Consider the following 18,081-nt stretch of genomic DNA (forward strand, 5'->3'; position numbering starts at 1 on the left):
ATTAATTTACTTCATTGAACCAAAATTCCATTTAGTATGAGCTAGAAAGATAAAAAGATTTCCAGAGAACCTGAGTAAACTGGCTTTGGCTATCTAGAGATAGGAAATAGAGATAAAACAGAAAATAGGACCAGGAACCTCTGTTTCTACTACTAATGGATTTGTTTTCTGTATTTCCTTTCCGGTAACAAGATACACTTATGGAGAACCTGTTTCAGGCCTGGCAAGTGTGAGTATATGCAGGAAGTTCTCACAGTATTCTGCTTGCTATGGCCAAGAATCAGAGAGTATCTGTGAGGAATTCAGCAAACCGGTAAGTAGAAGATGCTGTTTTTATTAGGAAGTTAACAGGTGTTGATTTAATTCACTAAACAGTTATTAAGTGGCCATAAGTTAGTAGTACAATAGATTTAGAGCTGGAAGGGATTCCAACTATAACTCTTCATTTTATAAATGAGGAAACAGAGGTTGAGAGGAATTATTTGATTCGCCCAGGATCACATAGCTAGTAAGTACCTGAAGCAGGATTTGGACTCAGCTCTTCCTGACTTCAAGTTCAACATTCTAGCCACTGTACCGCCTAGCTTCCCTCAAAGACACTGTGTTAAGTGCTTGGGTTACAAAGACAAAAGTGAAAGTCCATGTCTTCAAGTCTATTGAGTGGATCCAGGTGCTTCATAAATGTTGATTGATTGATTGGATGCAATATGTGAACAAACAATAATGAGTGCAGGAAAAGAGCATAAATAACAGGGTGTGTGTGTGTGTGTAGAAGTCACAGATCTTTGGAGAGAGCAAACTTCATGAAGAAGATAACAGCTGAACTGAGCCTTGACAAAAGATAAAGATTCTGAGAGGTAGTGAGGAGACAGCATTCCAGGCATGGGGGATAGTTTGTGCAAATGTGTGGAGGCAAGAGATAGAATATGGAATTTAGGAAACAACTTGAAGCCTAGTTGGGGAAAAACATAGAGGGCTTGTAGAAGGCTTTAATCTCTGGACTGAGGAGATTGTATTTTGTGTTAGCAACAATAGGGAGCCCCTGTAGACTCTTGAGCAGGAGAGGTCCAGGACCTTAGGAAAGTATTTTGGCAGCTGAATGGAGAATAGATTAAAAAAGGGAGAGACTAAAGTCAAGAAGACCCATGAGTGGACTTTCACTACTCCATATAGGAGAGTATGATGAAAAATCCAGTAAACATCCAAACAGTAGTGAACTTACAGACCTAGGGAGAGGACATTTTTAGCAGCTGGGCTTGCTCAAAATCTCTACGCGAGTAGATTTCTATGATAAATTACAGACCCTGTCAACTAACCATGTCTACTGGTTTCTTCTGCCAGAGATAGAATCCTGGCTTAATTTGACTATTAGTCTGACCCAATTTGACATTTCAAGCATCCTTATCTTCCTTTTATTTTCTTTACTTTCAGCTGGATGGTTTAGGTTGTGCCTCCCAAAAAGTAAAAACTAAGATTTTCCAGTTGAAGAGAAATGAGTTTTTGATGAACCTTAATGTGATTGCCAAGATCACAGAGGAAGGGACAGGTTTGTATATCATACAAATGTGGGACATAATAAGCAATGACTACAAGGTTGGGGAAATTGGATATAACATCCAGATTTCAAAAAAAAGTTCTCTTCCAAGAGAGATCAATTCTTGCTTACTTCTCTTTTAGAAATAGAATTGACTGGAACTGGATCCTGTGAGATCACGGAGGTTGTAAGCAAAGTCTCATTTGTGAATACGGATTTACAATACAGGCATGGAATCCCTTTCTTTGGCCAGGTAGAGTGCCTCCAACACACAGGAGATCTGGATTTGAGCCCCAGCTATTCTACTAACCAATTGCATAACTTTGGGGAAGTTTCTTTCTTTTTTTTTTGGCAACTGGGGTTAAGTGACTTGCCCAGGGTCACACAGCTAGTAAGTGTCAAGTGTTTGGTCTGAGGTGGGATTTGAACTCAGGTCCTCCTGACTTCAGGGCCAGTGCTCTATCCACTGTACCACCTAGCTGCCCCTTTGGGGAAGTTTCTTAATAATCTTTTGGGTCTTGGTTTCCTCGTTTAAAAGTGAGGAGATTGGGCTAGATGATTTCTCATATCCCTTACAACTTCAACATCCTGTTTTGTTTTGTTTTAATTTTTATATCAAAATCACCAAGAAATACTCCCCTGATTCCTTTTCCTTATGACAAAATCTTAACAAAAATTTCAAAGTGTTGCGAACATCAGAGCTTCCTCCCTTCCATTTGCTGCTAACCCAGTTGCTAATATTGATAGCAGCTAGATAGATTTGGTGTAAAGTTCTTCTTTCCAGTTCTGATACTTCCTATATAATGTTTCTCCGTTTGCCAGTTGTGAAGGGTTCAGTAATTGGCATACATTTTCCATAGTCCTGCTTGTCACCACCTTCTATCTAACTCTGGCTTCCCATGGAGATCATAGCGGATAAATGGTTTTAGATTGAGGTAATGGCACATGTCATATTAATTTGAACATAGTTTGATTTTCATGAGCACATTGTTTATGTTGCTCTTGCTAACAAATATATTGTAAATGCATGAAATGGCAAAAAGAGTGTCTTTGAATATTACCAGCTTTTAATTATTATAAGAACTAGCACAACTCAACCAAAGACTTCCATAAAGATTTGTATAATATGGTTTGGGAATGGAGTAATTTTTATTCTAGATACATTAAATGAAAATCACTTAATGTGTTTTAGTTACCTATATTTAGCTGCTTAGGCTGCAAGATTTTACCTATAGACAGCTAGGGTGGAGTAACTGATTCTGAATCAATGCACCAGAATAGATCCAAGGTGTTTGACCTGTGGCAGGAGAGCAAGGGTGAATTTGTGTCTGTCCTGGACACTATGCATAGGACTAATCACAACTTTGATTCCTCAGGTGCTCCTAAAGAATGGGAAGGATGAACCCATCCCAAATGAGATCATCCATATCACTGTGATGGAATCTAACCAATTCACCAGAAATTATACCACTAATGCAAAAGGCCTGGTACAGTTCTCACTGGACACCGATAACTTCACTTCTCCCTCCATCAGTCTCACGGTAAGTAAGAAAGGTGTGCCCCTGTAACCAGTAATGGTGTTAGTCTGATATCTCTTCTAGAGGGGGAAAGAATAGGGATTTGGAGTCTCTCTTTCTCCACACTCCCACCCCCCATCATCTCCTTTTTTTTTTCCATTATCTCCTGAGGCAAGGAAATAACTCATGGTTTGGGATTGAAGTGAGACTAATAAAAGCATGGGACTTTCCCCAGAAACTCAGGGGCTCTACGAAGCTGCAGAAGCCATGGAGAGCTGAGCTGGGAGTGATGACTGATGTGTCCTCTCTATTTTAGTGTTCTCTCCTCTTTTTTGCAAGTTCTCCTTTTAGTACCATCCCACTCCCAAGCAACTGTTGTATTTCGTTGCCTCAGGAGATGATGGGGAAAAGTCTCCAAACCACATAAATCTATGCAGATCCAGGCTATTCTTCCCTCCTCTAGAGATGTCATTGTACTAGCCACCACAGGACCACCAAAATATGAAGAATGATAGGAAGCCTGCCATCTAGAATGGCAAATATTGAATTAGGGATGTTAGTTGATTATCTGCCTGTTTAAAAGATCTCTCATGAGGGAAAGGGGTACTATTTGGGAGGCAGGACTAACCAAACAGCTCTTGGTAAGAGTGGAGTATAGATTTTCAAATAATACCTATTTTGGACAAGCCCTCTAAGGAGACACCCTCTTGCAAAAGATTGAATATTCAAAATTCTAATGTCAACATTCACCTTGTTGAGAGCTAATGTTCCATTGACTAAGCAGTGCAAAGTAACCTAGAGTCAGACGAATCAAGATACCCCTGCTAATGGCCTCTTCTTTTTGTCTCTAGAGTTAAATAGCCCTATATTATATGGTGGCTATAGGAGAAAGGGACTTTTCTCAAATTTTGACTTGGGGGCGCAATATTTCTAGCTATCCAACAACTGGGTGAAAGAATAGTCCTGTTCAGTTTTGTGCTTTGGAAGTTAGTCACAGATAATCCAACACCACCTCTTTCCCTTCTATTTCCTTAGGCCAGATACAAAGAGGGGATGCAATGCTATGGATACATGTGGAGAATAGCCCACCACCAGTCAGCACACCATACTGCAAGGCATGTTTATTCCTCAACTAAGAGCTATGTCTACATTGAACCGGTATTTGACATCTTGACCTGTGGCCAAAGCCAGGCTATCCAGGTGCACTACATCCTGAATGGACAGGCCCTAAAGGAACTGAAGGAGCTCATCTTCTATTATCTGGTGAGAATGGAAACCAGAACTCTGATCAACACACAAAGCTTAGGAATTATCCAACACTTTGAACTTTACCATTTTCCTTTCTTATTCTTGTCCTTTTTTCCCTTTGCCTTGACAATTGGTCCTCAGCAACAGGTGTCAAATGGGAGTTAGATTTAAAATAAAAATGGTAGCAATTAAAGGAAATGTTTTTTCTTTCTACAGATCATGGCCAAGGGACTTATTGTTGGAACAGGGACCCATGTGCTGCCTGTCAAGGCAGGAGACAGTGAGTGTTCCCATTTTGATCTCTTCCAGCCTCTTTGTAACCCTTCACAGCCCTAAGCATGTACATTTTCACACATAAAGAGAGGGTTCCCAACTCCCCTCGTCTCCAAATAGAGGAACTGCAGAAGGAAAAAAAGCCATATGTACCTCAATGCCCCACTTCTTTGCTTTTTCCTTCTTTTCTCTCATTTATTTCTTCTAAGCCGGATACTTTGCTGGAATGATAAATATCCAGTATCTTCAGCTCATTTTGGAACGAAGGTTTTCTGGGTAACGGTGACAGTTTTTGCTTAGAGACGAGAACAAACTATATGTCTTGGCTCTCCCTATGAATAAACCCGGGACAGATATCGTGATTAAAACTGTTGCTTTTTCGATCAGAACTAAATAAGCAAACCTATATGCCAGACCAAGCATCAGTGAATGACTTTGTCAGTTGAGACTGAAATGTCCACCTTCACCCTTCTCCCGTCACCCCTTCTCCCTTCTTTACTCCTGCTTCTGTAGAGATAAAGGACAGTGACAAATGTAAATTTTTAAGCCTCATAAATGGTTGAAGTAGTAACAACTAACACAATAAATAACCATTGTTTTCAATATTTATGATTTTAAATTGAAAACATTTGTTTCTTGCTTCTCTTTGGTAACCTTTCAGATAGTTTAAAACTACAAAAAGTACTTCTATTGTTATCCCTTCCATGTGGTGACTTTCCCCATTGCAGTGTTAATATATAGCAGGTCAGCATAAGAAATTAAATATAATTTTGGGGGGAATTTGAGGAAGCCACAGACAACACAGGAAGGCTAGCAGATGATACAGAAAAAGTTTAGCAACTCAGAAATGCATAAAAATATATGTATATTATTGCATAATATCAACATTTTATCTTTTAATACCATAACAATTCAGACTTCTTCTCTGGTACGAAGGGAAGGCCAAAAAATTTTACAGGGATTTTCCAGATCTTGGGCACCCCTGACCCCCATGATGTCGAAGGGATAGCTGTAGTTTAAAAGTTTTACTTTGTCCCAGATTTAACTGCCTTAGGTTATATAAGAAAGACTAGTTTTAGAACACAATTCTGGATATCCACTATTTCCATTTCTGATTGTAAATTCTTTATTGCCCTGTTCCATTTTTGCTATTTTTTTTTATTTTTTGTTTAGGCAATCAGGGTTAAGTGACTTGCCCAGAATCACACAGCTAGTAAGTGTCAAGTATCTGAGGCCAGATTTGAACTCAGGTCCTCCTGATTCTAAGACCGGAGCTCTATCCACTGCGCCATGTAGCTGCCCCTATTTTTGCTATTCTTCTAGACTTTTCATGTAATATTGCTTACCTGAGAATGATGGTGATCACAGTAATAATGAATAATATTAAGTTTTTGACCCCACAACATGTATTATCATTATTGAATGCCAATTACAACAAGGTTATGATGGATTGGGATTTTAAGTCACTAATGATATTACCTAAGGAAGATAATCTAATCCATGAATCGAGGACTATGCTTAAGAAGACAAGACAAGGGACTTACTTACTAGCTGTGTGACCCTGGGCAAGTCACTTAACCTCAATTGCCTAAACAACAACAACAAAAAAAAAGAAGACAAGAAATACCAAATCCTTCTTTCACCAGTCTCTAAAGAATATGGCCTTTATGGTCATTAATGTTCAGTGACCAGGGCCTCCTTTGTATTAGGTACCCAAATAGCTCATTTTTAGCCCCACTTTTGGACACTTCAGGGGTGGGAAATCTATGACCTCAAGGCCACATGTGACCCAGTAGGGCTTCAAGTGCAACCCTTTGACTGAATCCAAACTTCACATGGCCTTGAGACCTCATGTTTCCCACCCCTTCAGTCTAGACATTATTCCTTGGAAATGTCCCACTTTAACTAGGTAATGTTGTATAATGGATAGAGAGCTGACCTTGGACTCAGGAGGATTTGAGTTTGTCTGGTCTTTGGTAGGCTCTATAAGCCCAGGCAAGGCACAACCTCTCAGGACCCAGCTGATTCTCAAAAACTAAAAATAGCAAAACAGGTAAATCTGCATTAGTCAAACTGCATTGATAAAGGGAGTTGCCTCTTTAGGGATTCTCTTTAACCATAGAATCACAGGTTCAGTCTAATACTCCATCACACACACACACACACACACACACACACACACACACACACACACCCCCTACTCTTCCCCTCAAACTAGAATATCTGGTTGCTTTCCTGGTGGCCCTGGAGAGTACTTGCTTTAAAATTCATTCCAACTAGAAAATAGAACATAGTTAGAAGTAGTGGAAAGCCCCTGATTTTGAGTCTCAGCTCCAACTTATCTTTGTGACTGTAGTCAGGTTTCTTAACCTCTGTAAGTCTTGGTGTCCTCATCTTTTAAAATGGAGTTAATAATACTTGTGCTAGGTCCCTCTCAGACACCACCTACTAAGTTCTGGCGGGGTTGTGACCTGCCGTGGTGAAAGAAGTACCCACACTGATTAAATCATGGTTCCTTGAAAGACTGAAATGCAATCTGAGGTTTCAGTGTAATAATGGATGAAAAGTATTCTTTCCACAGTATGATGCAATAATAATAATAGTTTACATTTATGTAGATTTGTATAGTTTTAGGTATTTGTGTATGCTAATGTGATTCTCATAACAATTCTGGGAATAGACAGAAAAAAATTATCCCCATTTTATGGATGAAAAACTAAGAGAAAGGGTGACTTGCTAAACATCATATGGTAAGTAAATGTTGGAATCCAAACCAGAACCCAGATTTTCTGACTTCAAGTCACTTTCCACTACAGTACTCTGCCTCTAATAACAACATTCTTTCTATTCCACTTTAGGATATTTAAAGTTCAGATTAGGTGGAAAATGCCCATATGACTAGAAGCATGTGGGTCCCCTTCTCTGCAATTAGAGATCTGGATGGATTTCATATATTAACTAGAATGAGCATTAGCTAAACAATGGGCTGGGGCAACTAGGTGGCACAGAGTGCTGGGCCTAGAGTCAGGAAGACATCTTCCTGAGTTCAAATCTGACCTCAGACACTTACTAGCTTGTGTGACCCTGGGCTTGTCACTTAACCCTGTTTGCCTCAGTTTCCTCATCTGTAAAATGAGCTGGAGAAGGAAATGGCAAACCACTCCAGTACCCTTGCCGAGAAAACCCCAAATGGAGTCACGAAAGAGGCAGAGAAGACTGAGAAAACAACTGAACAACAATAAAATGATAGTCTTCCTGATGCCCTAAAGATGAAGACATGCTGTCCAAAGTTGCCGTGCCTCCCACAGTGATCAAGGACAGTCTCTTGACCCCTCCCTAATTATTATTTTTTTACTCTCTTTATTCAACAGTGAAAGGGATATTTTCCATTAGCCTTCCTGTGGACTCAGACATTGCTCCCATTGCCAGAGTTCTCATCTATACCATTTTACAGAATGGGGAGGTTATTGCAGATTCTAAGAAGTTTATCATTGAAAGCTGTTTTGCCAACAAGGTGGGTGATTTATGCTATGGAGTAATAAAAGCATATATGAAAAGTATCCCACTTAACTCTGTATTCACACACGACTTGGGTTCAAGGTGAACTGGAAGGAGAACTGTATGGTTAAAACTCCCATCCAATGCTTAATCTACCAATACACCAAGTGAGAGCCACAAATCAAATAGCAAAGTGTTTAATTGAAGCAATAAATTTTTAAAAAATAGCAAAGTAAAAAATAGAAAAACTATGCATTAGAATTATTCTCCACTCCCATGAATAAGTGGGAGAATTGTAATCTCTCAGAGATTATATAATCATTTATTATTATAATATATGATTATATTATTATACATATATAATTATATTATATATGATATATTTATGTTTTATATAATATATAATATCATATATATCATATGATGTGATATGATAATATATGATTATATAATTATAATCATATAATTTCTCAGAAACTTATGTGTCTATGGAGAATCACCAAATTCCAGAAAAATTTGAACTGAGAAGTGAAGAAGGATTTGGGCTTCAGAGCCATCTGCTTTGCATCGTGACTAGAAATTTCCTCCCCTGCCTGAGTTCTTCAGGTTCTGTCTGATAGCGGCTGTCTGGCCCAATACTGTGACTGACTTCACTTCCCGTGGTTCTTGGAATTCCCTAGCAAAGTTTATTCTGTCTTCTTTCTGCAGTTATCATCTGCTGAAGCTCCACCTTTTTTTTTTTAAATCTTCCCCTCTTAAAACTGCTGTTCTCTACCTCTTAGCCTTGCAGCTTTTTCACTGCCCTCTAATGAAGCTGCTGAGGCCTTGAAGTTGTTGCTGCAACTGCTGTTGCTTCTGTGGAACCATAAAATCATTTGGAGATGCGTGACTTGGAGCTAGTCAACACATTTTCAGCTCAGTTTTTAATCTAACTAGCTGGCACTCAAAAGCACCACTTGGGTAGCTGTGACTTTTTTTCCTCCTGCCTCTTAAAGGAAGGTCTCCAGCCCTTATTTTTCACTGAGTTTGTTTCTGTTCAGTCATTTCAGTTGTGACTGATTCTTTGTGACCTCATTTGGAGTTTTCTTGGCAAATATACTGGAGTGGTTTGTTATTTCCTTCTCCAGATAATTTTACAGATGAGGAAACTAGGGCAAACAGGGTTAAGTGACTTGCCCAGGATCATACAGCTAGTAAGGGTCTGAGATCACATTTGAACTCAGGTCTTCCTGACTCTAGACCTGTTATAGGATCCACTGCTACCTGCCCTTCCTTTTTGAGTTAGGGAGAGGGAATTGTTTTTCCCTTTTCTCTACCTGAGGGTAGAGAATGCAGATCCTGTAGCTGACAATAAATGGGTACATTCCTTTTTATCTATTCTTTCAATTCCCTGCATTCACATGGCTACTTTACACCCCTCTATGTGAATTGCCTTGAATGAATGAATAAATGAAAAAAAGCATTTATTTAGAATTTATAGTGTGCTGAGAACTTACACTGTGTTAAATGCTGGGAATAGACATTTGAAAAATGAGATGACAGTTCCTGCCCTCAAGGAACTTACTTTCTTTTTTTTTCCCAAGCACAATCAGTTTATTAGCCATAGCTGGCAGTTTACCAATAAAATGGGTCCAAGACCACCTTGGTTGGTACAAGGACCCTGCACTGAATTTACTTTTATAGACATAAATAAGAAACATCAGAATGGGAGAACATAATAAATGAGGAACATTAATCCTAAATTGAGGGACATGATATTGATTCTGACAGGGGTTTACACATTCTGATTGGTTGTGGGTATTTTGGGACTTTCCATTGTCACCATAGAAGCCTATCTCTTGTAACTATCTTTGACAGGGATAGGGAATTTTCATGAGAATGGGACACTTTGACAGGTGAACAATACTCAGGGTGTTTTCTGAAAGAGCTTACTTTCTAGTAAGGGAAGGTAATAGGTATAGTTGAACAGGGACTAGGGAAGGGAGTTTTGGTTAGGAAATCAAAGGGATATTGAATTGATAAGATTCTATTACTAGGGCTAGTGCTAGAGGTGGAAAGTAGAGGGAGTTGAGAGGGGAGGGGTGGGAAAACCTATGACAGGCAGTGCAGATGGCAAGTTGGCCTGGTTCTGGGGCCAGCTAGATAGAGAGGGCTAGATAAATTTATACTCACTCAATCACCAATCAAGATGTCTCAGCCCCAGGGTAGGAGTTCCAGTGATGAATAAATTCACTTCGTGGGCGTATAGGATGGTCTGATGTTGAGAATACTTATCCCAGAAAGGAGAAGCAGGGCATTGGTGTCAGGAAAATGGCAACATAGCCTTGGTGCACAATTGGATGGGATAAAGTTCCATCAAACCTCCAAAAGGCATTAGAAACTCTGGGGAAAACTGGCAGACTTCACCATATTCCATCCATAAAAGCCAAACGTATGTTGTCTTTATGCATCGGAACTTAGAGTTGGAAGAGACCTTGGATATCATCTATAAAGCCACACCTGACCTCCTTAAAAATGTTTGTTAAGCCCTTTAAAAGTAAGAGTCACATCATATTTATTCGTGTGTCTCAGCAACCACCACAATGCCTTGTACATGGGATAGTGAATGGATCTGTGATTTCATTGGTAGAGATCTCCCAGGTGAAGAAGCCTTCTTTACCAAAGCAGGTCGACATCTTCTCTACAACTTAAGGTCTTAGGAAGTTGCCAAGAGGACCCTGAGTTCAAGTGACTTGCCCAGGGGTCACACAGCAAATATGTGTTATAGTTAAGACAAAATTCAGGTCTTTCTGACTTCAAGACCAGCTCTCTACCAACTCTCTACCACACTGCTGTGATGCAGTGCATACTCAGTTTGTGGAATTAGCATTTGCCAATGATCATATGGCAAGTTATTAGAAGAGTCAGTATTAGAACTCGGGTCTCAAAAAAAACAAGAACTCAGGTCTCCTCAGTCTATTAATTCTCACCACCTCTCATAATATAACCCAGGTGTTGTGACTCTTCTGCTCCCTTCCTTTATGATAAGTTGTAGGAAGTGTTGGAGGGAAGGCCTTACTTGAATCAAACATATCAAAGAAAAATGCAATGATAGATAATATCACCAGATTGAAAGGACTTTGGGCTATCTTACTTATCTTTATCTTTGTATATCTCCCGGTATATAGCACAGTATCCTGCTCATAGTAGGTATTTAATAAATGCATGATTTGGGGAGCTAGGTGGCGCAGTGGTAGTGGAGCCCTAGAGTCAGGAAGACCTGAGTTCAAATCCGACCTCAGACACTTACTAGATACATGACCCTGGGCAAGTCTTAACTCTGATTGCCTCCAAAAAATAATGCATCACTGTTGATGAAAAATGCTACCACTTCCTGTAGAGAAACTAATGAACTCTGAGTGCACATTGAAGCACATTTTTTCACTTTATGTTTCTTGCTTTTTTTTTCTTTGGCAACATGCCTAATATGGAAATGTTTTGCATGACTTCACAGGTATAATGGATATCATATTGCTTGCCTTCTCAATGAGTAAAGGAGGGGCAGGAGGGAGGGAGAGAATTTGGAACTCAAAGTTTTAAAAAGAATGTTAAAAAATTGTTTAAAGAGTAACCATACAAAAAAATGAATGAGTGTTCAGCATATTAAAAAACAAACAAACTGATTGAGTGGTGGACCAGGGGTGAAGGAGGATCTCTGAGATTTAATTAAAAAGAAGATTCACAGTCATTGATGTTTGTCATATCTTAAAGATGTGAGTTGACTACTATGTATCAGCTATTCAGTGAAGTTGGGTAAAGAGGCTCAAAGAATGCCCAGGATTCTTTCAACCATAGCTAAGCCATGCTGAGTTGTATGTGTTTTGAATGTGAAGAGGACAAGGGAGAAGAGAGACTCCAAGACTAACTTAGTAGGAAATCTGTTCAATTGACCTCTGCCTTTTTCTTTACAGGTGAATTTAAGCTTTTCATCAGCAAAAAGCCTTCCATCCTTGGACACTCGCCTGAAGGTGAAAGCCTCTCCTCAGTCCCTCTGTGCCCTGCGTGCAGTGGATGAGAGCGTCCTTCTCCTGCATCCTGAAGAGGAACTTACCCCTGCCTCTGTAAGTTCTAACTCATCCCTATTATCATAAAGAAGTCATAATTATGTGGCAAGAAACATTTAGCTATTTCTTACTTTAATTGCTCATTCTCAGATTATGGATATAATGCCACATTAAAAGTACAGATAATACCAAATTGATTCAAAACACCTTATGAGAATAAGTTTTACATAACTAAGAATAGACCAAGGAGAGGTAGTATAACATCAAGAGCTGGTCAGGAAGGTAGAAATAGGGAAACTAAGAGGACAGATGGGTTTAGGGGGAAAGACAATGAATGAGTTCTGTTTTGGATATGATGAGTTTGAGATTCTTATGGGACATCGAGATGGAGATGTCAAAAAGGCAGTTGGAGGATGTGAGCTCGAGAGAGATAAAGGGTGGATATGTAGATACGGAAGTCATCCGTATGGTTAAATCCAAGGTTGCTGATGAGAGTTTCACTTTTTCCCTAGCAAAAGAATTATCCTAATGAAGGTTAAGAAAGACCCTGTCCATAATCCATGAGATAGTTACAGAAGTAAAACCTGCCTTTTAGCACAGAGAGTTGTGAGATCTTACAAGAAGGGGCAGCTAAGTGGCACAGGAGTTAAAGTGGTGGGCTTAGAGTCAAAAAGACTCTTCTTCCTGAATTCAAATCTGGCCTCAGACACTTACTAGCTGTGTGATCCTGGGCAAGTCACTTAACCCTATTTGCCTCAGTTTCCTCATCTGTGAAATGACCTGGAGAAGGAAATGGGAAACTAGTATATTTGCCAAGAAAACCCCAAATGGGTTCATACAACTGAACAATAACAAATATCGAAAGGAGAAGACACTTGCCTGAATGGAATTACCATTACCTGGGTAATTCAATTTTGAGTAACAGAAATCCCTGAGAAGATATTGTGCTCTTCCACAAAGGGAAGGGCATCCAAACCCTTTTTGGCAGGTACACATTTAATGGGTTAGAGGCAGCAAAGGGTTGTGAAAAAATAAGTGGAATTTTTAGTGAAATTGAAAATTGAACAAAAGATTTAGATCTGGAAGAGACCTCAGGGATCACCTAGTTCAACCCCCTCATTTTACAGATAAGGAAACTAAGGTCTATATAGGTTAAATGACTTGCCCAAGGTCACACTGGAAGTATCATAGCTAAAATTTAAACCCAGGTTTAGAGGACCCCTGAATCCTACACTCCCCTCCCCCCCAATTAATATTATAATTCAGCTGATAAGCTTGCTTCCTTTTTCACCAAGATCATTGAGACCACTCATTCAAAGTTCCTTCATCTTCCTCTTCAACACCTCAAAACCATTATATGAAAAGAAAAAGAAAAAGAAAAAAAACCATTATACATCCATACTCACCCTATCATTATTTCCTTTTATCTCGGAGTTTAAGGCGGCTTTTACAAACCTTTCCATCCATGAGTTTGATTCTCTTTCTCGTCCTCTTGTGCTTTTGTTGGAAGAGTAGCACTTAAGCTGAACCTTGATGCAAGGAAAGGATTCTGGAAAACAGAGATAAGGAGGGAGTGAATTCCAGCCACAGAGAATGTCCACAAGCCAAAGGTCAAAGAAGCATATGTTGAATTCTGGGAAAATTTAGAATTCCATTTTGGTTGGAATGTACAGTACATAAAGGGGAGTAATATCAAACAAGACTATGAAGGAAGGTTAGAAATAGGTTGTGAGGGCTCTTAAGTACCAGGCTGATGAAGCTGCATTTTATTGAAGAGGTGATAGTAATAGCTAGTACTTATATAGTGCTTTAATTTTTAAAAACACTTTACAAATATTATTTCATTTTATCCTCACAACAACCCTGGGAGATAGATACTATTTTTATCTCCTTTTTACATATAAGGAAAATCATATGTAAAAGGCAGAGGCTAAGTAACTTTACTAGAGTCACACAGCTAGTAAGTGTCTGAGGCTAGATTTGAATTCAAGTCTTCTTGATTCCACATGCAGTACTCTTGTCTATTTTGCCATTTAGCTGCCTCAGGTAACCACTGGAAGATGGGTCAAGCATTGAAGAATTAAGAGACTGGAATCATTTGCAATGTCTTCTTATCAACTTGTTCCTTCTCACTACCTAGAGACATGTTTGGAGCTCTCCTATACTTAAAAAAAAACCCAAAAACTTCCTTTACTATATTAGCCCCTCAAATCCTATCCCTTCCACCCTGATTTGGGATAAAGTCCTAGAAAGATTAATCTATACTCTGCTTTGGTTTCCTCACTTCCCATTCACTTTTCAACTCTTTGTGATCTGGCTTCCAACTCAACATTGTTCTACTGAAACAACTTTACTAAATGTTACCCTTACCCTCTTAATTTCTAAACCAAGTGGCCATGACTTTTGAGTAGCATGTGACACTATTGCCCAATTCATGCTGCTGGGTTCTTTTTCTGATTTTGGTTTCTATGACAGTACTCTTTCCTGGTTCTCCTCCTATCTGTCTGACCTTTATTCAGTTTTCATCACAAGGTTCATCCTCCTCCTTTGATTCCTTAATGTAGATGTCTCCCAAAGCTCTGTTGTCAGCCCTCTTCTCTCCTCTGTTTTCTTTATACTTTCTCTTATTAATCTGCTCTGCTACTACTCATACAATGATCACCATTATGAAGATGATTTCCACATTTATATATCTAGCCCTATCATCTCTTTTGATGAATTTCAGTCCCACATCTCCATCTACCCATAGGATATTGTCACTTTGGTGTCCTTCAAACTCGACTCAGTGTCCAAAAGTAAACTCATCTTCCCTCCTAAAATTTCCCTTCCTCTAAAATTCCTTGTCCTCTCAGTTACAGATGCTCAAAACCTTGGAATCCTCTTTGACTCACACATCCTACTCACTTCTTACACCTAATCAAGTGCTATAGGTTCTAACGTCACACCACCGTTTGCATCTACCCACTTCTCTTGATTCTTTTGCCTCCCATTTATGTTCAATCAATCAACAAATATTTATTAAGTGCCTACCAGAAGATTCTCCCTAAGACACAGATGTTACTATGTCACTGGATGGCTCAGAAATTTCAGTGTTACCTCTATAATCAAATACTACTCAGCCTGGTATTTAAAGGCCCTCCCAGGCTGATTCTAATGTACATTTATAGCCTTATTTTATACAATTCCCTTTCATTCTCTGTACATTCCAACCAAAATTCAACATTTGCATAGAGATGATAATCGAACCCATGGAAACTGATGAGATCACCAAATGAGATAGTGTAGTAAGAGAAGAGAAGATGGCCCTGAACAGATTCATGTTTAGTGGACGTGACTTAGAGGACTATCCAAAGAAGGAGACTTAGAAGGATTTGTCAGACAGGTAAAAGGATTAGGAGAGAGCATTGTTATGAAAACCTAGAGAGGAGAGAGTGTCTAGAAGACAATGATCAACAGTATCAAAGGAAGAGGTCGGGAAGGATGAAGACTAAGACAGATATTAGATTTAGGAATTAAGAGATAATTGGTGACTTTAGAGAGAATAGTTTCAGTTGGATAATAAAGAGGTTGTAAAATACTATGAGAAGAGAGGAAGGAGAAACACTGATTATAGATGCCTTTCTCAAAAATTTAGCCATGAAGGAGAGAAGAAAAATTTGATGATAGCTAGCAAGATTGGTAGAATCAGGTGAGGGTCTTCTAAGCATGGGGAGACTTGGATATGTTTGTATACATTAGGGAAGGAGCCAGCAGATAAAGATAGATTGAAGATATGAAAGAAAGTGGGCTTGATAGTGAAAGCAATCTGCTGGAAAAGATGAGAAGCTGTAGGATTAATGGTGCATATAGAGGGTTGGCCTTGGCAAGAAGAGGGGCTACCTCTTTATCTGAGATAACAGTGAAGGGGGAGAAAGTGGGAGAAGATGTCTATATGATGTGAGATGAAAAAAAGAGAGGAACTCACAATGAATGACCTCAGTTTTTATGTTGAAAAATGAGGCTAGATCTGCAGCTAAAATGGGGATTAAGGTGTCGTGGGACCATTGAGAAGGGATGAAAAGATTTGGAACAGCTGCTCTGGTGAGTGGGATAGTGAATCAGTTGGGGGTGGTATAAATGGACTGCCTTACTTCAAGGAGAGTCCAGTTAAGATTATGTAACATAAATTTGTAGCAGACCCAGTCAGCACAGCTCCTTGATTTTGTTTATCTTCATTCAGTAGCACATGAATAGGAGTAAAGTCACAGGTGGCTGGGAGTAACTCAAGGCTGGGTTTTGGCAAGATTTGATCAGTGATGGGTTAAGGGAGCCAGGGACTTGATTGTAGAGGATAGTGTTGAATTGAACTGGTTCACCTCTTGGTTAACCAAGGAGTCAAGATAGAGAAAGGAGAAAAGTAGAGCAGTGCAGAAGTGATAGTCAAGATAAGAATTTAGGTGTGGACGGATTCAAGGTCAAGGTAAGAACAAAGAATAGAGCGAGGAGTCATAAGACAGAGGGAAAGATGTATTAATAAAACATTATGATCAGAGAAGTTAATTTCAGAATTCATGAAGAATTGAACACTTCAGGGTGATGGCAAAATGAAGAGTATGACCATCTTGGTGTGTAACTAAGGTGAAATGGAGGAGGAGGAATAGACTTCCTCAGTGGAATTCAGTTGAACGCTGAAGGGTTCTTAGTGGAGTGAGGGTCATGGGAATGAAAAGTGGAATGAGGAACTGGGAGATTAGGGTGTTTGAGGGATCTATCTGTATGTATATGTATGTATATATGTGTGTATATATGTGTGTGTATATATATATATATATACATGTATACACTTAATTTTCAAATATGTCACTTCCCTTTTGAGTATGTCAACAAATGTGGAAACATATGAAATACCTGCCAAATACAGAGAATTGTGTTAGGAACTGAGGGGAGATACAAAAATTAGGCTCAGCCTTACGGAGATTTTATTCTAGTAGGAGGATATGGCACTTATTAAATGAAATAAGCCTATGATGAGTGGCAATGGGGGATCCAGATGGAATTTCTGCTTGGAGGCTAATATTGGGTGTGTATTTCCCTTGCATCACAATCCTTTTGGTTGACTCTTCTGGTCTGCCATATCTCAAGCTCCTTTCAGGGCAAGGTAATACAGTTATTAGCTATTATGTGTCTTTCTGTGAATTCATATGAGTGCAGTTGCATCAGTCCAGCTAAATAGTCCCTCTTCCACAGATGAATTTTTCACTAATTGTGTTCCCCCAATAATTCACGATTTGGAAAGCACTGCTGTACTTTACCTAGATGAGGGTTACATGTGTGTTTATGTTCATGAGAAAGGGTGACACATATGGAGGACTTTCTGATTGACAAGTGTTTGAACTATAATTATTCCTTCATTTAATTCACACAAAAATGAAGCAGGTAGAATAATTTTGCTTTTACAGATGGGGAAACTGGGGCTGAGAAAGATTCAGATATTTTCCTAGAACTGTACAGTTTAGTAAGTACTAGCTGTGATTGGATCCCTGGTCCCTCAATTCCAAATCCAGCGATCTTTCTGCTACACAATGCTGCCTCCTACAGTGTTGTGAAAATAGGGCTCGTGTTCTTACTCATGTGACATAAAGGTTATTTGAGGAGGATATGGGTCCCTAAAAATGGCATTGAGAAAATCTATTGTTTTTTTTCCTCCTAAATTATGAGTTCCTTAAGGTCAGGGAGCATTTCATATATATTCATATTCCCCTGTGATGTCTAATACAGGTCCTTGAACATAGTAGGACAAACATTTGGGAAGATCTGTTATTTGGTTGGCTGCTGGGTGACTTCTTTCCTATATATAGTCAAGCTTCTAGCATGTAAATTTGTACCCCTTAGAAGAGTTTTCTGTGGCACTTGGCCCCTGTGGTTTTTAATCCTTGTACTGACACAAGTAGGGGCAACTAGGTAGCACAGTGGATGGAGCACTGAGCTT

At 39.2% G+C, this 18,081-nt stretch overlaps 1 protein-coding gene across 1 annotated transcript in view; it reads left to right on the forward strand.

Annotated features, from left to right (window-relative positions):
- A2M (alpha-2-macroglobulin) overlaps positions 1 to 18,081 on the forward strand; it is a 72,205-nt gene that overhangs the window by 11,923 nt on the left and 42,201 nt on the right. Inside the window, exons 8-15 of the mRNA XM_027838546.1 lie at positions 193 to 313; positions 1,432 to 1,546; positions 1,678 to 1,787; positions 2,911 to 3,075; positions 4,087 to 4,314; positions 4,516 to 4,579; positions 7,944 to 8,086; positions 12,021 to 12,170. Coding sequence (XP_027694347.1) covers positions 193 to 313; positions 1,432 to 1,546; positions 1,678 to 1,787; positions 2,911 to 3,075; positions 4,087 to 4,314; positions 4,516 to 4,579; positions 7,944 to 8,086; positions 12,021 to 12,170 — 1,096 coding nt within the window. The remainder of the gene's footprint in view (positions 1 to 192; positions 314 to 1,431; positions 1,547 to 1,677; positions 1,788 to 2,910; positions 3,076 to 4,086; positions 4,315 to 4,515; positions 4,580 to 7,943; positions 8,087 to 12,020; positions 12,171 to 18,081) is intronic.

The sequence above is a fragment of the Vombatus ursinus genome, unplaced genomic scaffold (genome assembly GCF_900497805.2).
Source record: "Vombatus ursinus unplaced genomic scaffold, bare-nosed wombat genome assembly UNPS02014830.1, whole genome shotgun sequence".
NCBI classification, from domain to species: Eukaryota; Metazoa; Chordata; class Mammalia; order Diprotodontia; family Vombatidae; genus Vombatus; species Vombatus ursinus.